This window comes from Prionailurus viverrinus, chromosome C1 (assembly GCF_022837055.1).
Source record: "Prionailurus viverrinus isolate Anna chromosome C1, UM_Priviv_1.0, whole genome shotgun sequence".
NCBI lineage: Eukaryota > Metazoa > Chordata > Mammalia > Carnivora > Felidae > Prionailurus > Prionailurus viverrinus.
This window is the reverse complement of record NC_062568.1, coordinates 173,347,699-173,375,484: the sequence shown is the minus strand read 5'-3', so window position 1 is coordinate 173,375,484 and position 27,786 is coordinate 173,347,699. Positions and strand designations below refer to the sequence as shown.

Here is a 27,786-nt window from a genome sequence, read left to right as displayed (position 1 = left end):
TCTCCATGTGTATAGGAGGTATACATGTTATTAAACTCTGGTTTATTTTTCTCTTGTTAATCTTTTATTAATGGGGGGCGGGGGGGCAGTGGTCTCAGCCAGTCTCTAGCTAAGAACCTAAAAAAGTAGAGGGTAAAAAAATGATCCTTCCTCCCCACAGATACTTAACCTCACAGGCTTTCTGGAAGAGTTATGAGATTGAGAAGTGGAGGCACTGGATAAATGATAAACACCCTACGACTGTGACAACAGTAGCTGAAAGCTCAGGTTACCACAACTTCCAGGTCTGCAAATTAGGGTCAACCCCCACCCATGGCCAGAGGAAGGCCCTAGGCTCCATCCTCAGCCTGCTGAGGCTGAGCCCTGCTCTAGACACTTCGCAGAAGGCAAATAGCAATACAGACTAAGAAAAACAGCCAACATTTAGTGGCTCCAGGCCTTACACCAAGGTTTTAAATATAGTCTCTATTTCATTCACAAAACAACTCTGCAAGGCAGAAGTTGTTATTCCCATTTTATAGCTGCTGAAATGGTTCACAGTGACAGCTAAGAAATGGCAGAGGGTGGATTTCATCCTGTTTGACCTCTTTGGACAGCAGTGTCCACATCTGTCCCATTGACCAGAAGAAAGAGACTCAGTGGAAAAGATGTTGACAAACCACTTTCGTGAAATGGGGGAAAGGCCTCTGAACAGATTCAAAGAGCTGGAACAAGCAGCAGCAGGAGATGGTAGTTATGGAAGGGAATGGGGCACATGGGGGAATCCTGAGTGAGGGTCAGGGAGCCCAGAGCCAGGGGAATTAAGAAGCCCACCACCACCCTCCCTAGTGCCTACAGCTCAGGGCAGCTGTGGGCAGATGTGGCTGAGGCGTAGGATAGAGTGCGTTGGTAGGACCCACCTAAACAACTCCACTTCATCATCCCCGAACGGCTTGTAATCCTCCTTCCCAAACATGCTGAGGTAGGCGGCCTTCATGTAGATGTAGGTGGCCTGTGCAAGGCAGAGCAACAGGTGTGAGCAGCCGGCCTTCCAGTCAGCCCCAGATTGGCACAGATACCTCATTCAGACCTCACTAGGCCAGCACAGTAGCCAAGCCCCAGGGGAGAAACTGACAGTAAGGAAGCTGAAGTACCTTGAGGACTTGAGCTGGGAGCTAAGTCCAGGAAAGGCCCATGTCTACTTAAAGTAGCTGCCCTCCCTCTGAAGCAGTGGAGAGAAGGACTCAAGCAACTAGTGGATGTGCAGGGCAGGGCAGGGCAGTGCTGAGGCAAGGATAGATATACAAAGAGGACAGTAAGAGCTCTGGGGAAGCAATTACTTTAGATTGGACCCCTGAGAACCAGTGGGAAGATTCACAGAGATCTGAAAAAGGACCTTTCAGGCAAGGGCAACAGCCTCAGCAAATCCAGGGAGGGGCAGAGATGTGTAGTAAGAAGCATAAATCATAGCATAAATAGCATAAATCATAGAATGTGTAAAAGAGATGTGAGGCTGCAAGAGTGTGTCAGGGGTCGGTTCAGGGTCCCTGCCTTTCTGTGTGCCAGGCACTGTACATACACCACCCTACAGGATTCAAAAGACCATGTTAGAAAGGAATCTGTACCTCGCCTCTGCTTCCTGGGACTGCAGAACTTATGGGGGGGGGGGGCAGCAGCAGAGCTGGAAATGATGCTAAGTGTGTGTGGCTTTAAGGGCCTTGCCCACTGGATCCACAGCCAACCCAGACAGGGAAAGTGCAGTTGTGCAGAGACCCCTATCCCCACCTCCAGATACATTCCTTCCCCAGAAGTCCAACACCAGAGGAACCTGGTTCTGTACTGCCCTCCAGTGGCCAAGCCTTGAACCTCAGCTCCTGCTAGCTGGGGCTGTTGAGGAAGTATCTGCGGGTGGTCTACAAAGAAGTGTAGGGGGTGGAGAAGGAAAGGGAGCAGAACATCCTGGAGTCTAGTCTCAAGAGAAGGCAGAAAGCAGCCTCCACCAGGGGCACCTCCCAGGCTGAAGCCAGGGTTACTCCCAGTTGCACTCTGCCCTCCACACTTTCATCCACCCTTCAAAAAATGAGGAAAGGCTGGTCTTTGAGGGGGTATGGGAAGAATCTACCCCCTCTGAAACTGTTGCCCATCCTGTCTTTAACCTGGTGTCATCCCTACCTTCTCCCTCTCTGCCCTGGAACTGAGTCACCAAGTCATGATGATCTTACCTCCTATAGCTCTTGAATCCCACTTACTGCCTCCACCTTGGGTCCCTGCTCCAAGCCACCAGGGATGTCTTTCTACTGCCCTTGTCCATACGGTCTCCTAACCCATCTCCTTGCTCCCACCCCTGTCCCTGCAAGCCATGTCCACCCCATTGCCACTCTGATATTTTAAAGTCAGATCATGTCAGTCCCTCTTTGAAATCTTCATATCCCATCATGCTTAGGATAAAATCCAGACTCCCTGTCAATGGACTATGAGCCCTTACCCTATCTTCCTCAGTTTCCTCTCCAACTTTATCTCCTGTTGTTTCCCCCTCACACACATCACTAGCCACAATGGCCCCGGGGCTGTTTCCAGAACATATCAAACACACTCAGCTTCCCCCTCCCTCATGCTTGCATTTTCAGTGTCCTTGGCCTGAAATGCTCCTCATTAAGATACCCACATAGCTTTCTCCTGCACTTCATTCTGGTGTCTTCTCAGACAGGCCTTGCCTGATTTTTCTTTACTACACATACCAGCCTGACATATTACACTGCACATCTATTTGTGTGTTTCTTGTCCCTCTTCCCACTAGAATATGAGCCTTGAGATGGAGGGGTCTTTGCTCTGTTCATTGCTGGATGTCTTCGACCCGGCACATGGGGTGCCAGCAACTGCAGGAGGGATTTCTTAGAGCACAGATCCAAGCCACACACATCAGGGGCTCCCCCACTGTTAGACTAAAGGCCTAACAGCCACTCAAGGCCCTCTGCTTGTCTGGCTCCTCTTGTGTCATTCCTTCCCCATCAGTCCTGTGCCATCCCTCTGCCTGGGAAGCCACTCTCTCTTCTCACCAGGCTCAGCCGCGGGCTTCCTCCAAGAGCCTTCTCCTACCCCTCAGCCACCCAAAACAGCTTACCCTCACTGAATCACCAGAAGTTAGGATGGATAAAGTAACCTAGAGTTCTGAGACCCACAGACATCCAAGTTATCAAAGGATGCTATGCAGCCACACTGCCACCTCGCCTGCTGGGAGTCCTGTCTCCCAGGCTTATCTGATTGCCCAATGACTCCACACATTTATTTTGCTGCATTACTCTACCAGGGCCTGTGTAAACAGACAGTACTTGTCCTCAAGAAGCTTACAGCCAGTGGCCTGGGGGAGATCCCTCTGCAGCCGCCTGCACTCCCACCCACAAACCCCTTCACCTGGTGACATAGAACCTCTTGGCAGCACCCTAGCTCCTGAGCCTCTGTCCTTGCTGTTCTCTTGGCTCCACTTCCTCCACTCTGCCACCCTAATTCCTCCTCCTCTGTCCTCTTGGCTGGGCTACCCAGGGCTGCCTGTGAGTTCCCCTTGGATTCCCCCACTATAGCCCTGAGCACACCACTGTCGCAGAGCACAGGAGTGAAGGCTCCACAGGGATGACTTGGCACAGTTCAGGCAGAGGAATGCAGAGCAGAGGGGCTGGTGCATATGGCAGTGACCATAAGCTTAAGTACCTAAAGCTGGAAGTTGGTGGACTCTGATGGCCAAATGCTACAGATTAGGAATGAATGAGGCCCCGAACTCGAGGCGCTACAACCCCCACTCCCAGAAAACACTTCTGAGGGAAGCACTGGAGAGGGAAGGGGACCAACCACCTCAAAGTCACACAGAAGGCTGGAGATGGAGTTGACTCATGTCCAGATTTCTTGACACCTGGGAGGCTGGCGCTCTCTCTGCTCCTCACAGCAGCTGTGAGGCCACCCCAGGCCTCTTCCCTGTGTAGGTGAACCCAGCTGCCTGCCTTCCACCATAGGAAGTCTTCTAGGTCACTTCAGTTCAACAAGGTTCCTTCCCTGATGTTGTTTTTCTCATTGGGAGTGGGAGGTGAAGAGGAATGAATGTCAGGCCCACAAAGGCTGGGTCTGAGAGTACACCTTCAACAGCAGGGTGGTCTCAAGGCAAGAGGGGCCTCCTCTGTGGGACTTAAGGAACAAGGGAAAAGCAAAGGCCTCTGAATCACACAGAACTGTCTTCAAATCCAGTGTCTGTCACCAACAGCTGTGTGGGCCAGGAAAGTCACATACCCTCTCTTGGGCTCCAGGTCCCTTGTGCGTCCAATGCAGATAACTTCTACCTCAGTGGGTGTAGTGTGGAGGAAAAGGCAAATGCTGGGCACACAGAGCTCAGTGAAAGCCTGCTCCCTCCTCCAGCTCTGCCTGCCCCGGACCTAGAGAATTTCCTTTCAGCTTGGTCTCCAGGCAGGGGTACTGAAAAGGGACTTCCATGCAGAGGTGGGGAGGGATGAGAGGGATTTAAGGTCACTGAGACACATATTCTATACATCTGCCAATCCCAGATTGGACGCTCTCTGATGATCTCTATGATTCTGACTCTTGGTTCAGAATTTTGTGCTATCGTTACTATGATGGTAACATCTAGTACTTATTTTACCACTTACCCTAATGTTGTAAGTTTTCACCTATGGTAGACATCTATCTGCTTTGCTTTACTTTGCCTTCATGGTATCTTTTTAATGCTTCCCCCCAAACCAACACTTTTTATAGGGACATCACCTCATTTTTTTCCGGAGAACCACCCTTCTACTCTTGATCCATGAGGAGTCTTCCCACCCCTGTTTCCAGGCACTGAAATGTGATCTATGCTAGACCCAAGAGCCTCTGTTGTGGGACTATGGTTGAAACTGAAGGGAAGATATTGAGTTAGGAGCAGGCAGTCCTTGGCCACCCTGCCTATCACATGGAGAGAACCTGCCTGTATAGCAAAGATGTCACAGAGCAGAGGACAGCCACAGATGGAAAAACGCCAAGCTGAAATGACATAATTTGAATTCCTGGATCCAGCTGTACCTGAAATCAGATGTGCCTAGAATGTTTAGTTCTATGAACCAAAGAGCCTTTTGTGTTTTTTACCTGCATAGTCCAATATAGTGGCTACTAAACCTGTGTGACATTTTAAATTTAAATTTGAACTAATTAAAATTAAATAAAATTGAAAACATCCAGTTTCCCAGTTGCACTAGCACACTGCAGGTGCTCAGTGTGCCCATGTGGCTGGTGGCTACCACAGTGGACAGAGCAGAAATAGAACATTTCCATCATCATAGAACATTCTGTTGGACAGCACTCACCTAGACAGTGTGAGCCATGCTTCTGTCCCTTATGACTAAAACTGTTGACTGATGCTTTGTAGTTCTAAACTTTATCTGCTCCTCATGGTCTTTAGTTCCTTCCAACCTATTAGAATTTATGGTTCTATTTAAAATTCCAGCTGATTTTCAGGTTTCAGTTAAGGGTTTGGCTCTTATGGTCTGGAGTCTTATGGCCAGGCTGTGTTGGCCCGGTCCCCCAATGACCCCAACACTTGGTGTCAGCCCACCTTAGACCAGGAGTTCTCCTTGCTGAGCAGGTCGGCATAGAAGTAGGCCATCTTCCACTGGCCCTTGTAGGTGAAGCACCACATCAGCTCCCAGTAGCACATGTGGTGGAACTGCTTCCAGTGCTGCTGAGCCTCACAGCACTCCTCGAACCGCTGGATGGCCTGTGGGCACCTGCTGGTCAGCCTCATGGCCCCACCACCCCACCACATCACATAGAAGACCCAGCCTTTTCCACTGGTCTAGTCTAGCCCTGTGCCAGGCTTAGGGAGGGAGGGCAGGCCGCAGCACTGGGGAGATGGGACAATTCTGGGCTCCAGTCCTAGTTCTACCCACTAAGTCTCACTTCCTGCCCAACTCTGGGACTCTAGTCTTTCAGCACAAAATGAAAGGATGGGATAGAGCTATAATGGAAGGATAGGAGGCAGTGGAAAGTTATTAATATTAAAGCAGCATAATAATGTCTGCACCTCAGAGCAGACTCCAAAGTTTCCAGTAGCTCTCATGAAAGGAACTGGACCTAGGGCATCTGTCCTTCTGCTTGAGGAATCAGATCCAGGGCCAGCTGGAGACCCCAGAACACCACACTGTAACAGTCCCTCCTGGGTATTCTGCCAGACCCATGACCCTCCCCCTCTAACCCCTTCATTGGCTCCGTCCCACCTATGGAGTCCAGACTCCTTAGCCAGGCCACCAAGGTGCCAGTCTCACACCCTGGCACCACTACTGTGCCATTCACAGTGCCCATCGTCATGCCCTGAGTAGGCCTTCCCACCACTCTGCCTCACTCAAGGACCTCCCTCTGCAGGGAGCTGCAGTCTTACAGCTCCTTGCCAGATCCTACTCACCACAAATGCCACCTCCTCCCTCATCTTCCTAGACTGTCTCATTCAGAATTGCTTCTCCTACCCTGCTGTCTTGTTGGTTCTCCCTTGGAGCACTCCTCCCAGTCTGCCCTGTCTCTAGTGTGTCTGTGTCTGTGTCTGTCTGCTTACTGGTCTGGGAGACCCCAAGGAGTCGCCAGCACTGGCCCAGACCCCCATTACTCACTGTGTCAACATTGCCTTTAATGGCTTCAATCCGCCCCGCAAAGAACAGGAAGATGGCGCCCTGCAATGACACGCACGTGGGTCTGTGTGGGTCCACAAGGCACACATTGGCTGGGGGTGTTGCAGCAGGAAGCAGGGGCTCACCTTAGGATATCGCTTCAGGTAGGGGTTCAGGAGCTTCTCTGCCTCCTCAATGTTCACATTCCCAGTACCTAAAGGAGGTGAAGGGACAACACACATCACCACCACCAGCTCTTGTAATCCCTCCAGCAACCCACTAGGAGCTTCTCAGGGCCTCTATTTCCCTCTCTATGAAATGGGGATGATAATTCTTCTACCTCCAGGATGATGTGAGCATTAAATAAGATGATACAGATATCATCCTGGGACATCACAAGACTCAATAACAAAGAGCCATGCCTGCCAAGGTGGTGCCCACAACCTCAAGGACCTAACTACAGTGCCCTCACACCCTGCACAAGGTGGGCATGGCCATCCCCATTTCACAGATGAGAAAAATGAAGTTGGAACCTGGTCACATTGTGAGGAAGTGAGTGGTCAGCAAGCCAGGCCTGAAGACAGCTGATGTGGCTCTGTTGATTCTGGTGTCAGCGCCCCATCCCCAGTCTTGTGGACCCAAGCAGGGTCTGCAATCCCTTGCCATCTCATCCCCTGCCCTTAGAGCCAACCAAATCCCAGAAGCCCCAGCTTTTGCCCAGGAGGCGCACCTACCAAGCACAAAGGTGAGGAAGGTGTGGTAGCAGAGCAGCAGCATGACACAGAGCACAGCACGGAAGCTGTGCCCGGATGCGCCCTCCTCCAGCTGCAGCAGCCCGTAGTCCTGAGGGAAGAGACCGACAGGCTGAGGCCAGCCCCAGCGTGGGCAGGGGCCTGGGAGGTGGCTGGACAGCCTTGAGAGCAGTGCTGCTGGAACGGGGGTGGGGGGGTAATGGGAGGGGACAGCGCCAGACTCCAGACACATCTGGAATCCTGATGGCCAGGCCTCCTCTAGGGGCCTCAGCAGCCTTCCTGGGGGGCAGGGGACACTGCTGCCAAGGCCAGGGCAGAGGCTTGGGTCCAGGTGTTCCCTATTTCTGCAACAGCCCCTTCCCTGCTCCTGCCTTTGTTCACTTGCTTGCCCCCATGGTGGGTACTGAGCCCCTGAGCAGCCCCTGGTGGGGGAGGAGGAGGAGGCCAGATTCCATTTAGGCAAATAATTCTAACCACAGTCTCAGGGCATAGATGGGGCCAAGATGACTGCAGTCTGGGAAGGCTTCCTGGACAAGAAGACTCTAGAGCCTGGCTGGGGAAGAGGAGAAGCCAGATTCCACTTGTATCCCTTCCTGTAGTCTCTGCCCATCCTGTCTGTCTCCAGGATGTTCTTGTTCTTTCTAATACACAAATCTGACTTACCTCACCCTTACCTCAAACCCTCCAAAGCTTCCTTGCCTTTAGGAATAAGACAAAGCCAGAGCTGGTGCCTGAGGGCCCTCATACTCTGACACCGCCTCCCTCTCCTCCTGGCCAGGCAGGCCACATTATCCCACCCCTTGGCCTTTCTCATCCTCTTCCCTCCTGTCATCATCCTGAAATCCTTCTTGTGACCCAACGGCCTTCTTAAGGGACCTTTAGAGCCTCTGGCTACTGTTTCCCCAGACCAGGGCCATGGACCAGAGATGGCAACCAAGATTTTAAACGTCTCCAGACAGACATGAGGCATAGAGTCCCAAGTAAGGGTCTTCCCCTCTCAATTCTCTGTCTTCATGGCATCAGGGAGAAAGCCTCAGTCCCGTGCTGGTGTGCGTTCAACATCCCTGTCGCTCTAAAAACCTCTTCTCACAGGAAAACAGCCTCTACAGATCATACAACCTGCTTTTGCAAGATTGCTTGGCCCTCACTATATCTATGATTATGTTCTTATCGTGCCAAATAATATGGGTTTTCTATGTAGTAATGTTTCCTTTAGATAAACTTACATAAAAAATATGAACCATTTTTGGGAAGAATAATACATAAATAATAACACAGAGGTCTGCAGACATGGCAAAAATCAGGAAAGGTCAGAGGAAGTTCAAGTTGAGAGGCAGTGATCAGTCAAAAAAAAAAAAAAAAAAAAGTCCCTTGTTACACCCAAAAAAGGCCCAGAGGAGGTTGGCTTTTGCTCTAAATCACAAGAAGGAGATGAGGCTGGAATGACCCAAGGCTCCTAACTTCCAGGCCATTGTTCCTTCTGCCACATGGGGCCTGCTCCACCAGGGAACTCCCCCTGATCTGCTACCTAGTACTTAGACTCCTGCCCTTAGCAAAGCCTCTGGGTGCTTCAGTCCTCTGGTTTCTGCCCTCAAGGTCTGCAGGGCTTCCCTCAGCCATTTCCCACACAAGAAAATGGTCCCAAGGGAAAGAACCTGCTTAAGGTCTTCCAAAGGGAGGAGGACCAGGATCCTGACACTGGTCAGGCTCAGAGAACATGATTCCAGACCACTGCACAAAGCTGCCCTTCATACCCACCCTTACCCTAGAGCCTCTTCACCCTGTGTGAGGCCAGGCAGGTATCACTGGCCCCATCTGATTGGAAAGGAGACTGAAGCTCAGAAAGGCCTGGGCCTTGTCCAGGGCCACATACTGAGGGGTGCTGTGCCATTATTGGCACACAGATCCTGCAGCCCCTCAGCCTCACCCTGTTCAGCTGAGCCACTCAGAGGTCCCAGAAGTCAGGTGGTTACCTTGTTTCCTGAAAACCCCACAAACTCCAGCAGCCGCAGGATCCTGGTAGGAAGCATGGACAGCGTCTGCAGGAACAGAGGCAGGTGGGCCTGTGGAGGGGCTGGAGCTGTCCCTCCTACTCCCCAAGCCCCCAGAGTCCTGGGGGTAATCCTGGGGGAGTAGAACCTATCTCCAGAATGCCCACAAGAAAGCCCCAGGTTTCCCATAAAGCCAACTTCCCTAGATAGAGAAGCACTACAGTGTGACAATTAGAAGCAGACTGTGTCTAAATCCTAATCTCACCATGCCCACTGGGTCACCCTGGGCTAGCTACATATCCCCTCTATGACTCAGTTTCCTCATCTGGGAATAATGCCCCCTACCTCCTCGGGGTCCTGTGAAGATGGATCAAATTAATATATGTAAAGCATATAATGGAGCCTGCACATAATAGTTAGCCATTATTGTTGTTACAAAGAATCCCTGCTCTGCACCAGGGCTCCATCATTGCCTTTGATCCTCAGAACAGTCCTGCAAAGAAAGATTACTGCCCCTTTTGACAGATGGAAAAATAGAGGCATGGATAAGTGACAGGACATGTCTAAGGCCCCACAGCTCATCAGAGGGGAAGCCAGTTCTTAAACCCAGGACAGTCCAGCTGTAACTTGCTAAAGCATCCAATGAACTCTGCCGTTTGTACTTCTCAGCACTTGGGCCAAGATCCCTGTTCTCATTTTACATACAAGGAAACTGGAACCCAGAGTGGGGCAGGGACACCCCACCACCCAAGGCCTGCTCTTGGAACAGGCTTTGCCTAGAGGGGAGAGAGCCATCCCCTGCCACACACACTTCTAGACAGGTCTATGGACACCCAGGGCCAAGAGTCTAAATTTTCAATGAGCAGCTCCTCCTCTCAGGAGTAGGCTCAGAGCCTCTCTCACATTCCTTCTGCCTAGGATGCCCTTCCCCACCTATAGATCCTTCAAGATCCAGCTCAGATACTCCTCGCTCCTTGAAACCTTCCCCAGCTCCTCCAGGAAGGGGTCTTGGCTCTGTCCCTGCAGGTTGCCTGCTGCTTCCAGACCTGTCTCCCTCCCCACTACTGGTCAATGTTTAACCACCAGCTCTCCAGGATGGAAAAGGCCCTGATTTATTGTGTTTGTCTTTTTCTGGTCCTATAAATACTGCCACCATGGTGCATTTCAAGCTTTCAACTTGACTTGGGAAGAAATGCACAGAGAGACTCTGAAGCACCTCCACCCCACCTCCATCCCAGCTCTGAGCTCCCCATGACATTGGCAATGCATCTGCTTTATCACTAGGTCCCAGGATCAGCTCAGCGCCCAGCATGGTAGGCCAGCAGAGACCATGTGAAGGTGAATTCCCACTCACCAGGTTGAAGGCTCCCACGCCGAGCTTCACCCCTCCCTCAAAATGCCTGTGGTTCTCTCCCTTACAGTATTGTGAGGACTGCACGAGGCTGTCCAGCTCCCTGTGGAGACAGGCAAAGTCCTTTTCAGCCACATAACAGCGGCTAGGTCCCATTCCAGCTGGGACTAAGGTTGTCCCCCACTCCCAGCTGATCTCAGAACTCCCTGGTGGTAGACTGATAACAGTTATGACAATCAGAGAGCTGACATTCAAGGAATTTCTGACCCCATCTGCCTAATAACATAGTCCTTGCCCCTGAGCGTCAGCTTTATCAGCCCCAGCACACTTGCCTTGTCCAGCATCTAAGCATTTTCACATGCTCTTCATTCTGTCTAGAACAATTTCTCAACTTTGGCACTACTGACATTTTAGGCTGGATAAATTCTTTCTTCAGGTAAGGAGGGGGCTATCTGTATATCATAGGATGTTTGGCAGCATCCTTGGCCTCCACCCACTAGATGCCAGACATAACCTCCCCCCAGGTTGTCACAACCAAAATGTCTCTGAATATTGCCAAATGTCCCAGTGAAGAGCCACTGGGCTAACTATAACACCCCCTCCTCCTTCAGGAAGTCTACCTGGGGTCTCTTGGTTGAAATCCACCCTTCTTTTTCCTGGTCATCAATTGCATAGAGTCCATATCCCAGCCTGTCTTGGGCAGGACAGAAGCTTTAAAGATGTGCCTGCCTCTTTCCCAGGCCATGAGCATCTTGAAGCCTTTCAATCATCAAACACTGACTGAGGGCTCCCTGTGTCAGGCACTGGACGACAGCTAGAAGCAAAGCCACCAAGTGGCTGCCGTCACAACTCTCCCACTCTAGGGAACAGATCCTCCCCCGCCCCCACCATCAAGTCACTGTGGGGGTGGAGGGGGGCTTCAAAGGAGAAGACTCCTGGGGTTTTACCCAGTCTGGGGTTCAGGGAAGGTTTCCCTGAGAAGCTGACACTTGAGCTGAAACCCTAGGGATGGGATGGTTAGCCTGGCACAGACTGTTCCCAGCAGAGATACAAGCATGTCCAAAATCCCTGAAGTAGGAATGAGCTCAGCATGTCTGAAAAACTGAGGGAAGGCACAAATGTTTGAGGCAGAGTGGGGTGGAAGCTGTTGCTAGGAGGGCTAGGAGGAGCTCCCGGAATGACTCGGAACTTTATCCTAAAAGCAAGAGGAGTGTCGGGAACTGGTAAGGGGGTGACCTGACAAGGTTTGTGCTTTGGAAACATCGCTTTGGTAGCTGAAGAGACTGGAGGGGGCAGAGCACAATTCCAGCACAGACCCACAAGGCCATGCAGTGTACATATGTGCACATATGTACATGGTGTGTTATATCCCAGTGGTACCTTGAAATCACACTCACAATCTCTCTCCAGGGAAACAGTCACATTAGATGGAGAAAATAAAGATGATAAGTAGTCTCAAGTCAATTCAACTTTTAATAGAAAGTGAGTTTTAATGCCAAACTTGGGGGAAGAAACTGGGCTTTCAAAGCTTTTTTTTTTTTTTAATTTTAGAATTAGAGACAAGAATTGTGGTGCCATGTTGAGTAGAAGTGTTCTGGACTGAGTCTTATTTCTTTTATCCCTAGACAAAGCCTGTGCTTGGCCCAGTGCTGAGATGGCATGGAAATGATCTGGCCCTCAGGGAGCTCCCAGCTTGGGGAGGCTGTGTGTGTGGACACCATCCCTGTGTACTAGAGGGGTCCAAGGAAGGCTTCATGGGGAAGGTGGCATTTGGATTGGGCCTTAGTGGATACGCAGGGGTTCTGCTGCTGTTCTCAAAATTATTGTTCCTGTGTCTGTCTCCTAGCCTCTACCTCATCAAGCTATTTGTGCAGAATCTGTCTTATTTTCCCCAGGGTCAGGCATAGACTCAGGGGAACCAAATGAACAGATATACCCAGGAAACCACGTAAATAATATTCTGGAAAACTGAGGTCCCGAGGGTGCAGAAATCTGCCTGAGGTCACATGGCATTCTAGGCATCCAGCATCCAGCCAGTGCTACCTCCCACAAAGCAGCCTAAGAGGCACAGGGTAGTAGATGCTGTGGCCCCAGGCTCCCCCAGACCAGCCCCACTCACTTGTAGGTCTGGTAGCTGTTTCGAACTTTGATGCCGCCCTTGATGAAGCTCACCATGTTCTCATCCTGCAGGAGGGAGAGACGCTAAGAGTCAGGCTGGGTGGGTAGCCACAGGCTTGAGAGGGATCATACAAGGCTCTGGGCCCGGCCTGCCCCACCTTGGGCCCAGCTCTATGAGGGGTTCTGGGCGGCACTCAGGGGTTAGCCAATCCAGTCCTCTGTAACCCCTGGGACTTGAGATGAGGATCTGCTTGCCAAACAAGACCTCCAAAATGTCCAGGGCCTGGAGGAGGCACTCCCGATGGTTAACAGTGCCTCCTCCAGGTAGAGGAGTTGTGGGAGAGCAAGAAGGATGCTCAGTTTTGGACTATTTGTGTTTTCTACAACAAGCATCTATTTGTCACATTTGTAATTTAAAGCACTAATACCTACAGCCCACTTGTAGTTCCACTCCTGGGAGTACATGAGGATGCCCTAGAGAAACGAACAAACATGGGCTACAGGAGTTACCTTCAAGAATGTTCACTGCACTACTCTTCACAGAGTACAGAACCAAAACAACCCCAATGCCCTTCAGCAGGAGACTGGATGAACAAACTGCTATACCCATAGAAGGGAATATTATACAACTATATAAGGTTGGGTAAAGAAAGCAAGTCCCACACAGCTTGAGGCCTTAAGAAGCTTGAAGCTAACTAAAATGTAACAGTATGCTCCTCACACATGAATAGGAAGCTGAGAAAACTGTTTTTTAAAAAATAGGTTGGGGGATAATAAAACTCTAGCCAATGGTTTCCCCATGAAGGAAGCAGGGGACAGGGTGGGTAGAAGACTCGTCAGCAGTATTCTGTTCTCTAATTAGGTGGGGAAATTCATGGGTGTTTATTATGTGTAATAATAGAATAAAAAAGGCCATACACAATGCAATTATTAACAGTGATCCTAATGAAGAATTAGGATTATCTAATTCTGTGAGGTAAAAAAAGGGAGGACAGCTAACAAAAGTAAACAGTACCCCAATAAAATTCTTATGTGCCTGTCTACCCCAACACACGTATTTACATGATGACTGTTATGTTATAACCCAGATTTTCTGGTGAAATCATGAAGTGATGGTTCTCATAATTACCACTGTGTGGTGAGGAGCACAGGCTCCAAGTCAACCAGACCTGTATTCAAATCCCAGCTCTGCCATTTGCTAATCACGTGACTCTGTGAAAGTGGCTACTCCCCTCTAATCCTCCCCTTTACAAGCCTGTGGTGAAGATTTAACAATATATGTACATTTATGTAAAAACAACATGCAACGTGTGTAAGGTATGTAAAAACTACATACGTATAATATACACATAAATCCTGGTATGTCGTAGAATCAAGTTTGATTCATTCAAACTTGTTTGTTGAATGAATCAAGTACAAAGCAGGCTTTGTGCTAATGCTGGTCACCCCATGTGACCCTCAGCAGGAAAACAGCAGTCGTGAGGTGGAAGCACATCCTAGTAGTGGATGGAAACATGTGTGCTGAGTGTGGAGGGGGTAAAGCCCATCACCTCTGCCACTGAGCCTGGCTAGGGTTGGGAGTGTTGGGGTGACTGAGCCTCAGTCTTCTCCCGGACCATAAGAAGGCGGACTGTGGCTGCTTATAGACCCTCTGGCTTGGAGTTGGTGACTGATCTTCTGAAATCCCCAGGTTGCTTGTACAAGAAGAGGGTTCCTACCTGTAGAAAGGTCAGAGCTGCTCTCTGCAGCAGGCACTCTGCATAGCAGACTTCAGCATGGATTTCCTCTGCGGGGAGAAAACCAGCCCTGAGGCCTCCTGGGACTCTCAGCAGGCAGCACAGGCCAAATCCTCCCCACTCTGGGAGGTGGTCTGGTTCCTTCACAGCTCTCAGCACTGTCTAGAATATTCTCACTCCTTGCACTTGCCTTCCACCTGGTTCCCCCATCCCACCATCCAGAATGTCAACATAGGGCCCTAGGCCTTGTTCTCTTGTTCTCCATGTATCACAGTGCCAGGCAAGGAGAAGGTGCTGGGTTGAATGGATAAACAAAGAAGATCCTAATCCAGGGAAGCCCACAGGCTGTAGGAGTAAGGGAAGGAGAACTCACATAGCCCAGGGAGTCAGGAGAGACTTCCAGAAGAAAGGACATTTGAATTGAAAAGGAATGGAAAGGTGAGGCAAGAAGAGCTTTCTAGGCAGAGGCCTGGGAGAACCAAAAAACTCTGATGTTTGGGGACAGCCAAGCCACAGAAGGTCGAAATGGGGTTAAGGTAGGGAGAGACTTAGGGGACAGGTAAAGATGAGGGGCAGAGGTCTGACTGCAAAGGGCCTTATACATGGGAGGGGGGTGCAGATTTGGCCCTGTGGGTATCAGGGAGCTATGGAAGGCAAGAAGGAGGAATGGCCTTGTCAGGTTCATTGTCTTGTGTTAAAAACTTCAAGGGCCCTTGAGGCTAGAGAACACCATTTGCTCCTGCACTGAAGAGCCCTACCTTGCTCCAGCTGGCTGCTGCTACTTCCGCGACTGCTGCATGGGGTCGCTGCACACAGGCTCTGGCAGCCTAGACCATCTCTCCCACTGCCTTCAGCTATCTGATCCCAGTGCAGGCTCCAAAACCATATTCCCCTCCAGGGCACTTGTGATCACTATGATCATCAGGCCAGTAAACCTAACCAGACACACAATTCTAAGCCCACCCTAGCCTGAAAAGCAAAGCTAATGACCTCGTGATGGCATTTTCTCTCCCCAGCTTCCAGGTCCTCAGCAGGTAATGCCATCAGGGAAGTGAGCCTCCCCTGCTCCCCAGCTCACCTGAGAGCAACTTCTCAAAAGGGCCCAGCCCACTCTATGAAACTGGGAGACTAACCGCCCCTTTCCCCACCCATTCCTGGGCTGGGGACAGGGCTGCCTGGGGTCAGCGGGGTTGAGAGGACATTGAGATGCCACACCTTCCGTGAATTGGTCCATAGTGGGGCGATGCACCAGGTTGCTAAAGGAATCTGTTACAGAGGACTTCTTCCGGTGCCTGAAGAGGAAAAAGGGGCCTCAAGTCATTCAGTGAGGGTGAGCCAGGGGCCCAGGTGGGCTCAGATGCATCTCCCACCCTTCCCATGGACTCCACACACACTGAACTGGCAACTCTCCCAAGTCCAGGCTTTCTCACACTCTTGCTTCTGTTGTTACCCCTTCTTGGAGCCCCCTCCCCTCCTTTCTCTGCTCTGGCCAGTTTCCAGTCAATCTTTCAGGAAGCAGCTTCGGCATAACCTCCTCCAGGAAGCCTTTCCTGCTCCTCTGACAAGAACCCTACAGCCCCTGACCAGGCAGTTCAGGTGTCAGAGGTGGCCAGTGCCCACCCAGCACAGGGCCTGGCCCAGGGGTGTGCCTAGTGAAAGACGATTCCAGCTGTGCATAAACACTGAGGGTCCATTTGTTCATTCATTCACTCAAGTGGTTTATGTGTACTGAATACCAATTATGCACCAGGCCCTGTAACCCGTGTCTTCATTCAGTCTCCACAACAGCCCTACCTTCATACCTATTTTACATATGAAGAAAGTTGAGTCCAGAGAGAGACTTGCCCAAGATCAAAGAGTTACCACTTGACAGAGCCAGAATTCATCTCCTTAAAATCAGGCCTGGCCCCTGGAAGCTGCTTAGAGACTGGCTCAGATCATAAGACTCCTGAGGCAGAGCTGACAGGGACAGCTCCTAGCGCTTGGGGACACATCCTCTTAGCCAAAAGGAGAAGCATTAATAGTGGCATTTAGGCACTGGGATAGGCCAAGAAGACAGAAGGACAGACCTCATGACCCCTCGTCCCTGCCCGCCCCATGGCCCGGACCTCTGACACAGCGTCTGCGCCTCCTTCATCATGTTGCCAGCAAGCAGGATGTCCTGAGGGTCAAAAGTCATCATGGCCTGCATCTCCAGGATGGTGGCATATGTCAGCGAGTGGTACATGCTCTCCTTGGTTCTGCCAGAGAGAAGGGACATGAGAGCGCCAATCCCCAGACCTCCAGAGGTAGCTGGCCTGTGCCGATCACCTCCATAAACTACCCACCCAGCATGGCAGGGAAACAGAGATTCAGAGAGCGGAAGAGACTCTCCCAAGGTCTGACCCTCCCATTGCTGCTCAAAAGGCCTCAGATCCCAGCTCCTCTCCTTTCTGCTAGTGGCACCAAGTGACTTTCCAACTCTGAGCCTGTTTCTCATCCATTCTGTAGGAATGGCAGCAGCAAGAATGTTGTGTGGACTAAAGTAGGACTTCAGCAACCTGTTGGCCTGAGACCATATGCCCAGTGCCCAGGGCCTGCCTCTCACCTTCTGCCACACCTCCTAGAGCAGAGCCCAAGTCCCTTCTATCCTCAAGCTCCCCTTCCCCATCCTGCCCCCTGCGCTTGCCCTATCCTTGTTCCCTGGGCCTTATTGGCCTCACCCCCTCCTGCCTTTCCCCATCCCATCATCTGACCATGTGGCTTTCTGGTTAAGTTCTCCCATGGCTTTCATGTCCCATGATATAATGCCTGGGCCCAAGGCTCCACACAACACAGGTTCTGCCCACCTCTCCAGCCCAGCCCTCTTGTCACTTCTGTTTCTGCCCCATGACCTGCCCTCCCTGACCCATCTATCAAGGCTCTCAACTGCCTCCAAGGCCACTGGGCATCCAAGGCTCCCTCCTCAGGGCGCATGTGTCTATAATGAAGCACAGGTCATACTGAATTTATATCAGCAGAGGCTTAGCTCTCTCCTCAGACTGAACTGTGGGCACCTCAAGGACAGAGCTTGTATGGAACTCATCTCTGTCCTCAGTACCAGCGCCACAGGCCCTTTGTGAGTAGCCTCAGGAAGCCTTCTCCTCCTGCCATCTTGCTTCTTCACAGCCCAGACCTCTCAACAGAAAAGCATATGGCAGGGGCTTTTAGTCTAACACATGGAAAGAAAAGCAGGAAGGGAGGGACAAGAAAAATGCCAGTTCCCCTCTGCACTTGGGGAAGTTACAACGTGTCTCAGCCTTGATTTATACTTCTGCAAAATGGGGACAATAATTCTGGCCTGCCCAGGTCCCTATGGGATTGGCGGGGGATCACTCTTGCTCGTCACATGGTAGGAGCTATAGCAGTTTTCACTCCCTTCCCTACACATCCCCTCATTAATTATTTACAAAACTCCTCAGTGCCAGGCTTATGCTGGGAACTTCAGGGGAAAGAGATGACTGTTCTATTGTAAAATCACATGACTTCACCCCTTTTCATACCTTTCTCATTCATAAAACTGTAAAATTAAAAACTCTTTGTAAATTAAGTGTAAATTCTGGGTGACCTCTCTGCCCAGGTAATATTATCCTGGGGAGCCAAAGGTTTTTAAAGGAAACCAAAGGCTGGCCCACCCCTCACCAGCCCTGGCAGCTGTCCCAGGTCTTTGCTAGAACTCCTTAATCTGAAGGCAGTGGCTTGTGGAAAAGAGGCCACAGCCTGAAGTGGGGACAGAACTCAGGCTTCAGCGTCCCTGAGACACAGGCTGGAATCTTGGCTTTGCCAGTTACCAGTTGTGTGATCCTGGTGAATCTTATAAACTCTCTGAGCCTCAAGTTTCTCCTCTGTAAAATGGATACAATAATCATTCTCTCCCAGGGCTCTGGGTTGCTTTAATAGGACACCCAGGCCAGAGCCACATCATTGATGCTCAATAAATATGAGTCTGCCAGGGTCAAGGGTCACTGCCCTAGAGAGAAACTCTCTCCTTCAGCAGACGTTTCCCTGGCAGTACCCAGACCCACCCCTCCAGATAATCCCCTCCCACCCCAGGCCTCTTGAGTTCTCAAGCCCCTGCCCCTCTCTTCCTCTCTCCACACCAGTGAGACCTGGGACTTAGCCCTAAGCACCCAGTCTGATACTGAGTCCAGAAGGAGGGGCAGCCCCACATGGGCAGCTGGCAGGCAAAGTGGAATTTCTAGTCTGAGGCCGAGTGCCCAATATGCACCTGCAGCTAGGAATCCTGGCTCTTCCCCAGCCTACCACTGGAAGGCCCTCAACTGCGTTCTGGACTGGGACTTGTGGTACAGGCATACATGGAAGGTACTGAAGGTTTGGTTCCAGACCATTGCAATAAAGTGAAGCAAGTCAAATGAATTTGTTTCCCTGTGCACATAAAAGTTTAATTAAGTATGTAACTGCATTATGTCTAAAAAAATACAAAACTTAATTAAAAAATACTTTATTGCTGGGTTATTGGGTGGCTCAGTCAGTTAAGTGTCCAGCTTCAGCTCAGGTCATGATCTCACAGTTCATGAGTTCGAGCCCCATGTTGGGCTCTCTGCTGTCAGCACAAAGCCCGCTTCAGATCCTCTCTTCCCCTTCTATCTCTGCCCCTTCCCCGCTCTCTCAAAAATTAAAAAATAAATAAAAAATACTTTACTGCTAAAAAAATGTTAATCATTATTAACATTTCATTGAGCTGTAATAGTTTTGCTGGTGAAGGATCTTGCCCTGATGTTCATTGCTTCTGACTGATGAGGGTGGTGGTTGTAGAAGGATGGGTTGGCTGTGGCAATTTCTTTAAATAAGACACGGGGTGCCTGGGTGGCTCAGTCAATTAAGCATCTGACTTCAGCTCAGGTCATGATCTCATGGTTCATGGGTTTGATCTCCGCACTGGGCTCTGTGCTGACAGCTCCAAGCCTAGAGCCTGCTTCAGATTCTATGTCTCCCTGTCTCTGTCCCTCCCCCACTCATACTCTGTCTCTCTCAAAAAAATAAATAAATAAAACATTAAAAAAAAAGACGACAATGAAGTTTTGCTGCACTGGTGGACGCTTGGTTTCACAATTTCACAATTTCTCTGCACATGTGATGCTGTTTGATAGCATTTTACCCACAGCAGAACTTCTTTCAAAATTGGAGTCAATCTTCTCAAACCCTGCTGCTGTTTTATCAACTAAGTTTATGCAATATTCTAAATCCTTTGTTGTAATTTCAACAATATTTACCAGGAATAGATTCAATCTCAAGAAATCAAAATCTTTCTTTGCTCATCCACAAGATGCAACTCCTCATCCGTTCACGTTTTATCATGAGATTGCAGCACCTCAATCACATCTTCAGGCTCCACTTTTAATTCAAGTTCTCTTGCTCTTTCTGCCACATCTGCAGTTAACTTCCTCCCCTCAAGTCTTAAACCCCCCAAAGTCGTCCATGAGGGCTGGAATCAACTTCTTTCAAACTCCTGCTCATGTTGATATTTTGACCTCTTCTCATGAATCACAAAGTTCTTAATGGCATCTAGCATGGTGAATCCTTTCTAGAGGTTTGCAACTTACTTTGCCAAGATCCATCGGAGGAATCACTACCATCACTAGCCTTATGAAATAGATTTCTTATGTGGAGAGACCTGAAAGTTGAAAGGACTCCTTGAACCATGGGCCATAGAATGGATACTGAGTTAGCAGGCATGAAAACAACATTAATCTCATTGTACATCTCCATCAGAACTCTTGGGTGATGAGGTGCATTGTAAATGATCAGTAGTATTTTGAAAGAAATCTTTTTTTTCTGAGCAGGTCTCAACAATGGGGATAAAATATTCAGTAAACCATGTTAGAAACAGACATCTGTCATCTAGGCTTTGTTCTTCAATTTAAAGAGCACAGGAAAACTAGATTTAGCATAATTCCTAAGGGCCCTAGGATTTTCAGAATGGTGAAGGAGCACTAGCTTCAACTTAGAGTCACCAGCTGCATTAGCCCCTTACAAGAGCCAGCCTGTCCTTTGAAGCCAGGTCCTGACTTCTCCTCTCTAGCTATGAAAGTCCCAGATGGCATCTTCTTCCAGTATAAGGCTGTCCCATCTACACTGAAAATCTGTTGTTTAGTGTAGCCACCTTCATTAATGGTCTCAGTAGAGCTCCTGGGTGACCTGCTGCAGCTTCTACATCCTGTCGCTTCACCTTGCACTTTCATGTCATGGAAACAGCTTCTTTCCTTAAACCTCACAAACCCACCTCTGCTAGCTTCCAACTTTTCTTCTGCAGCTTCCTCACCTCTCTCAGCCTTCACAGAACTGAAGAGAGTTAGGGCCTTACTTTGGATTAGGTTTTGGCTTAAGGGAATGTCGTGGCTGATTTGATCTTCTATCCAGACCACTCAGACTTTCTCCATATCAGCAATGTGGTCAGCAATCACTTCGTTATCATTCTGTATATTCACTAAAGAGCACTTTTAATTTCATTCAAGAACTTTTCCTTTGCTTTCATAACGTGGCTGTTTGGTGCAAGAGGCCTACCTTTTGATCTGTCCTGGCTTTCAACACATCTTCCTTACTAAGCCTAGTCATTTCTAGCTTTTGATTTAAAGAAGGGACATGCAACTCTTCCTCTTACTTGAATACTCAGAGGCCATTGTAGGATTATTAATTGGCATAATTTCAATGTGGTATGCCTGTACAGAGGTAGGACAACTCCCCAAACCCCAGACACCCCAAGTTTAGTTTATAATCCAAAGTTCTTGTTTGCTTACAAAATCCTGATCCCTGAAAACAAGAGTCCCTCACCTCTGAGCTAAACCCAAATCTGGGACATGATGCCCATTGGGGTCCCACTTTCTGGGCCCAGACCAGCTGTCAAACTGGAGAGGGCACTGGAAGAGCCATCAGAAGAGCACAGTGTTGGGACCTGGGGACTCCCTGGCCATGTGGAGATCAGCTAAGCCTTGGGGCCTCCAGCTCTTCCCTCCTCTACCAAAGGCAAAGTAAAATAAAGCTACTCAAAGAAGTGACAAACACAGAAAACAAATGCCCAGGCTGGGGAGGAGTGGGTGGTGGGGCTGGAGTCTGATGAGCCCATTACTCTCTGAGGGCAAAGTATGAATAACAATTAAATGAGACACTGCATGCACAATGAGGAACAGTGAATGAAACTGGACCTCAACACTTTTTGAAGCTTCAATGGCTACAAATGGAGAGGAAAGGTCATTTTTTAGCAAGAATTATTTCCCCTAGGGGCGCCTGGGTGGCTCAGTCGGTTGTGTCCAACTCTTGGTTTTGGCTCAGGTCACAATCTCATGTTTCATGAGTTTAAGCCCCCGTCGGGCTCTGTGCTGACAGTGTGGAGCCTACCTAGGATTCTCTCCCTCTCTCTCTTCCCCTCCCCAACTTGCTCTGTCTCTCAAAATAAATAAATAATTAAAAAAATATATTTTCCCTAGACCAGTGGTTCTTAATAAAGATGGGGAGATATTTTTCCTGTCCTCCTCACCCCAAGCCTCCATCCCAACCTCTAGCATCTGCCAAATTTCTCAAAACATGTTTTGGTTGTCACAAGGTGGGTGTGGGTGAGAAGTGTGTTAATAACATCTACTGTTTGGGAACAATACTCTTAAACTGAAAAAGAAAGAAAAGATTCTTTTCTGGAATGGGACAAGAGCTAAGATAAAGAGTAGCTTCACTACCTTAAGTGTGAAGTTAAAAGATATCCTCATGGAAAAACTGGTTTTCTCCATGGTGCCTCCTTCAGGGCAAGCTTTTCCTCTCTGAGGCCTGAATTGTAGGGCCTGAGGTGGACTCCTGAGGTGAGGGAATGAATGCCCTACTGAGGTGAGGGAGGATGAAGCAGCCCCTCAACATGCAGTGGCTGTGGGGAGGGGGTGTAGAACATGTGGGGGAAGGTCAGAAAGGAAGGTGGCAGGGAAGAGCCTGCTTAGGGACAGGTAATGACCAGAAGGGAAGTGGAGCTGGGGAGTCTTCCAAAATACTAGGAGGGGAACCTAGATGTTCAGGGATGGAGCAAGACCGAGCTTGGCCTGCCTCAGACTGTGGCCACACTCTTGCTGCAGACCCAACCCCTACCCCACCTCAAGCCCAGATCCCCTTAGAGGGTGGGGATGAGGTGCGGGGACTGCTGCGGAGGGATCATTATAAGACTCATGATCATCACATGCTAGAATCCCCACTGCCCCCAGAAACTGGGCCATTAACTCCAAACAGGACAACAATGGGTCAGTCAAGTCTACAGAAATTGAACAGGTCAGGCTTGTGAACTCAGGGGAAGCAGTCCCCGAGTCAGCATTTGCCTTCCCTCAGAACTTGAGGGAACCAGATGTGGCAGAGGACAACCACAACCTAGAGCTGAAAAGAAGGCGTTAGGCAAGTAGGCAGCACACATGATTAGCCCCTGGGCCCCTCACCCCTACCCCAATCCCAGAATTCAGGCAGCCAGGGGTACTCTGACCAGGCTGCGGAACAGCTTCTCTGGAGAAGCTGACATCTGGGGCCAGGTCATCCAAAAGCCAATCCCAGCAATTACAAGGTCAAGGAGCCAGGTGCTTCCCTTCTGGTCATTACCTGTCCCTCCTCCCTGCCACCTTCCTTGCCCACCTCCCCCAATATCCAAAAGCCAATCCCACCAATTACAAGGCTAAGAACTGGCTCTTAAATATGACCAGACAGTCAGGGACCATCAGGCATTTGAGGAAAGCCCCCACCAGAAGATTCTCCCATTACATAGAAAAAGGGAACCTGGAAAAAATGGAGATTATACAGGAAAATAATAAAGCATTTAAAAGAGAAACATATTCTGTGATAAAAATAACAACAAATACTTACTAGAGTGCTCACTATATGCCAGGCCCTGTCCTAAGGACTCTCATACTCCAAATATAGATATAAAGAACAGAATGCACCCAGAAACCAAGAATAAGATGTTGTAGGGAAAAAAAGAACATTCAGAAAACAATGAGTCTGAGAAAATTAATCATATGATCTCAGAAAAAAAGAAAATAGAAGGATCTCTTCTAACTCAATAGGAGGATTTAATGATAAGGTTGAGGAAATCACCCCCAAACTAAGAGAAAACAAAAAGAGAAAGAAATGCAAAACTGAGCAGAAGGTAGGAGGCTTGAAGAGGACTAGCCCAGGAAGTCCAATGTTTGACTTAAAGAAAGCCTGAGAAAGGGAGACAGAACATGGAGGGGTTGTGCTAGACAATGTCCTAGAACCAAAAGGCAGTCTCCGAATTATTTTTAAAAATACCTACATTTCAGCACATTATCATGAAATTTCAGATTTGCAAGGATAAAAGAGACGATTCTAAACATTTCTGAGGAAGGAAAAATGATCACGTGCAAAGTTAGAAAAAATTAGGGTTCCTGTGGCTATAGTAGATGCTAGAAAACAGGGATGCAATGCCTTCAAAATTCTGAGGGGGGAGAATTACATTGATGTAACTCCTTCCTAGGAAGTTTCTAAAGCATATGCTCTGATAAAATGAGGGAGGGTACCAGAGAAAAAGCCAGGTCAAAGAAACAAGAGAGAAGTAAAGAAGTAAATAAGAGAGAAGTTCCAGGAGATGGCTGGGAGATGGCCAGTAGACACAACTATCCTCCAGGGGACAGGTTTCCAGGAAAAACGTTATAAAGAGTTCAGGATAAATGTACAGTAAATTAGGCCAATGAAAAGACAAGGCAGGGGTACCTGAATGTCTCAGCCAGTGGAGCATATGACTCTTGATCTCAGGGTTGTGAGTTTGAGCCCCACATAGGGTGTAGAGATTATTTAAAAATAAAAATAAAAAATCTTAAAAAGAAAGACAATTAACTCCAAAAAAGAAATGTAATCTTACAACTCATCTCTGTGATGAGCATTAGTTACCTAATTATAATAATGTAAATACTATAAATTTTTCCAGACACTGTAATATAAAGATAAGAGAAAGGATGAGGGAAGGGGAAGGGAGGTAGAGCAGGGGTGTAAGAAAGCTAAATTCTTGTCTACCAATAAATGTTTAAAAGTAAAAGGTAAAAAAATTAAAAACGAAAAGAAAAAAAGAATTTTATGGAGTATAAATTCTTAATGTTTTTAAAAAGTAGAAAAAAATGACAAAGAGCAATATAAGCCTATTATTTAGAAATAGGCAGCAAACACTAGAAGAAATGGCTAAAAGACTTGAGTAAAAGCAACTCAAATCTTTGGTACTCTGGGGAAAAATGAAGAAAAGCGGCTGTGTTACAGCTGACAGGGGAAAAACCCCGAGTGGATTCAGTGGGAACAAGAAATCAAACTGGGAAAGGCCATAAGAACCCAAAAGTAAGGAAGTCACAGCGACCTTGGGGAGGACTGGGCTGCTCAGGGCTGTAGAATGGGGAGCCCGAGCCCCTATTTTTATGGGACTCCCAGGGTTCATGGTGACCCAGAAGGCTGAAGAGATTCAGTTACATGGGGTTCCTCTTACATAAGACCTCTGGTTCTCCATGACCAGACACTACACGTAGGCTCCCATGTATGTGCACATGCGTGTGCACACACACACACACCCACCCCCACCCCCAATCTGGGCTTAAGCCTCACCTGGGCTTGAGGTAGCTGAGTGCTTCTGAGAACTGGTTGGTGAGGAAGAGGTCCAGGGCAGTCATACACTGGTCCAGGGCCTCATGGAGGCTGCTCACAGGAGTCCTGCTGGGAGAGACATGGAAGTGACCAAGAGCCCTCAACCCCTGTCCAGGCTAGAACAAAGCCCCACAGGGCCCATGCAACCTCCTTGCCAGCCTTGAATGCCTGTCAAAAGCTCCTCCAGGGGAGGAGACACAAAGACACAAAGACAATTTGGACATACCTCTAAGTGTTCCTAAAGGTGGGAGAAAAGAAGAATGGGGGTGTCATCTGAGATCTGGTGGAAGGGTTTGGGGAGGAGCAGAGGATGGAGAGCAAGGAAGCCTCAGGAACAAATTTATCTTACCCCTCACAAGGTTAAAGGGAGTCTTTATGGCCCTTCTGACCCATCAAGCTTTTCTGCCCCACTCCCCAGGGGGGCACAGCCCACCCTCTAAATCCCACTTCAGTCCTTTTCCTCTTCCTCCTTCTCCAGGACTTCTCCTGCCCATCTTGAGCCTGCACTCTAGAACTCCAGAGACACTGTCACAATGGGCTGTGGTGTGCAAGCCTCTCAAAGGCCACCTTCCCTGTACCTGACCCTCTTCCAGCCCTTACATTTCTCTATAGCTTTTATCACTCTCTGACATACACATATATATTTCTATTTTTATTTTATTTTATTTTATTTTATTTTATTTTATTTTATTTTATTTTATTTTTATTTTATTTTTTATCTGTCTGTCTCCCTCCACTAAAAATAAGGTTCCTGAGGGCAGGATTCCTTCTTCTGTTCAGTGCTGTATCCCCAGAATCTAGCATCTGGTACAAAGTGGGCTTTTGATAAGTATCCGTTAAGCGAATGAAAACTGATTGAATGAAGAGTCTCAGGCTGGAACAAATCCCTGAGCTGTCTGGGTCTCGGCTTCCCCGACTGAAAAATGAGAGATTAAACTATGAAATCCCCAGAGTCCTATCTTGAGGATGTCTCTTCTCAAGGAGTCTCTTCTGAGTGAGAGAAGTTTCCAAAAGGGGCCTTGATGACCTCACTGAAAGGAGATCCTTTCCCCCCAAAGTTAGTTAAGAGAGTCCCTTTCCACCTGGTAAACATCTACACATAACTTTCCCAGTTCTAATGTCTCTTCCTCTCTGATGCAGCAGCAGATCTTCCTGGCAAATTGAAACAAATTGAAACAGGTACCTTGTTCAAAACTGAACTCTTGTTCATTCTCTCAAGCCTGTTCTCCCCCAGTCTTTGCCATCTTAATAAATGACATCCCTCTACCCAGTTTCTCAAGCCAGAAATCTGACAGTCAGCCTTGATACGTCTACCCCATCACTAAGCCCTATCAGTTCCGCCTCTGGAAAATCTCTTAGCCCAGCCCCTTTTTGTGCCCAGTGAAGGCCACCAGCACCTTCACCCAGGGCTGATGGAAGACTGGCCCTTCCACTCTCACTCCTCCTGCCCCTGTTCTCTCTCCGTTAAATCGTTCTGCTCAGTATTGCAGGTCTCTCAACTCTCTTCTTTGCAATCTCTTTGAATCTGTTACAGTCTGAGTGATTTCTTCAGATCTTTCATTTCACTAATTCTCCACAAGGCATGTGTGATTTGCTAGTTTTCCTGTCTACTGAGTTTGTAATTTCAATGATTTTACATTTCCAGAAATTCCATTTGCTTCCTTTTCAAATCTGCTTGGTCGTTTTGGGCAGTATTTTGTTCCCTGCTTATTATTTCAAGTCCATCTTGACTCCTTTACATGTTTTAAAAACATTTATATTCTAGATCTCATAATTCTAGCATCTTTAGACTCTCAGTGAAACAAATTCTGTTGTTTCTTGCTTTTGGTGTCTACTACTCACAATGACTTGTTTCCTTGTGTGTTCTGTAATTTAACCATGAGTTCCTATTTGGCTGATCCCAAAGGGATCTTAGGAGAAGGATCTATTCCTCCAGAGAGGATTTTCATTTACTTTGGCCAGATTCCCTGGGCTGCTACCATCCTATGATACTTAAGTTACTTTTTTAGGTTAGTATTTCTAGGACCACAAAAGGAATAGGCTTTCAAACCCAAAATTTGTGTGAGGGCAGATTAATATTTATAAGTTTCTAGGGAGCCTTTTTTCTCCACTAGACCTGTCGTCCCCCTTTATGAAAGGGTGTCTACCTCTTTCTGGTCAATATTCCTATTTGCTGGGGGGATAGCTCTTTGGAGGTCCCAGATTCATGTGGTGGTATAAGGGGGACAAGTTTCAACTCCTCACACTATCACTGGGCTGGCCCATCCCTTGAATGGTCATTAAAACTCCAGGCTCTACCAACTTCAGCTCAGGTCATGATCTCGCAGTCCAGGAGTTCAAGCCCCACATCTGGCTCTGTGCTAACAGCTCAGAGCCTGGAGCCTGCTTTGTATTCTGTGTCTCCCTCTCTCTCTGCCCCTCCCCACTCGTGCCCTGTATCTTCCTCTCTCAAAAGAAATACACGTTAATTTTTTTTTTAATTAAAAACAAAAACAAAAACGAAGTCCTCCAGGTTTTAGACTTCTGGAATTCATAAATATCTTCACATTGCTATGGCTTCATCTCATTTATCAGCATGATTTCAGCTTT

At 48.5% G+C, this 27,786-nt stretch overlaps 1 protein-coding gene across 8 annotated transcripts in view; it reads right to left on the bottom strand.

The window, feature by feature from the left end:
* The window catches only part of TTC39A (tetratricopeptide repeat domain 39A), a 53,685-nt gene that overhangs the window by 6,287 nt on the left and 19,612 nt on the right, over positions 1 to 27,786 (bottom strand). For 4 of the 8 annotated variants that reach the window (XM_047872032.1, XM_047872034.1, XM_047872028.1 and 1 more), the window contains exons 2-13: positions 25,159 to 25,266; positions 16,668 to 16,799; positions 15,775 to 15,851; positions 14,542 to 14,609; positions 12,825 to 12,889; positions 10,709 to 10,808; positions 9,337 to 9,402; positions 7,346 to 7,454; positions 6,758 to 6,825; positions 6,615 to 6,674; positions 5,567 to 5,728; positions 900 to 991 (exon numbers count right to left, since the gene is read on the bottom strand). In XM_047872032.1, coding sequence (XP_047727988.1) covers positions 900 to 991; positions 5,567 to 5,728; positions 6,615 to 6,674; positions 6,758 to 6,825; positions 7,346 to 7,454; positions 9,337 to 9,402; positions 10,709 to 10,808; positions 12,825 to 12,889; positions 14,542 to 14,609; positions 15,775 to 15,851; positions 16,668 to 16,799; positions 25,159 to 25,266 — 1,107 coding nt within the window. The remainder of the gene's footprint in view (positions 1 to 899; positions 992 to 5,566; positions 5,729 to 6,614; positions 6,675 to 6,757; positions 6,826 to 7,345; positions 7,455 to 9,336; positions 9,403 to 10,708; positions 10,809 to 12,824; positions 12,890 to 14,541; positions 14,610 to 15,774; positions 15,852 to 16,667; positions 16,800 to 25,158; positions 25,267 to 27,786) is intronic. The other 4 variants (XM_047872033.1, XM_047872035.1, XM_047872029.1 and 1 more) reach the window with 1 other exon arrangement.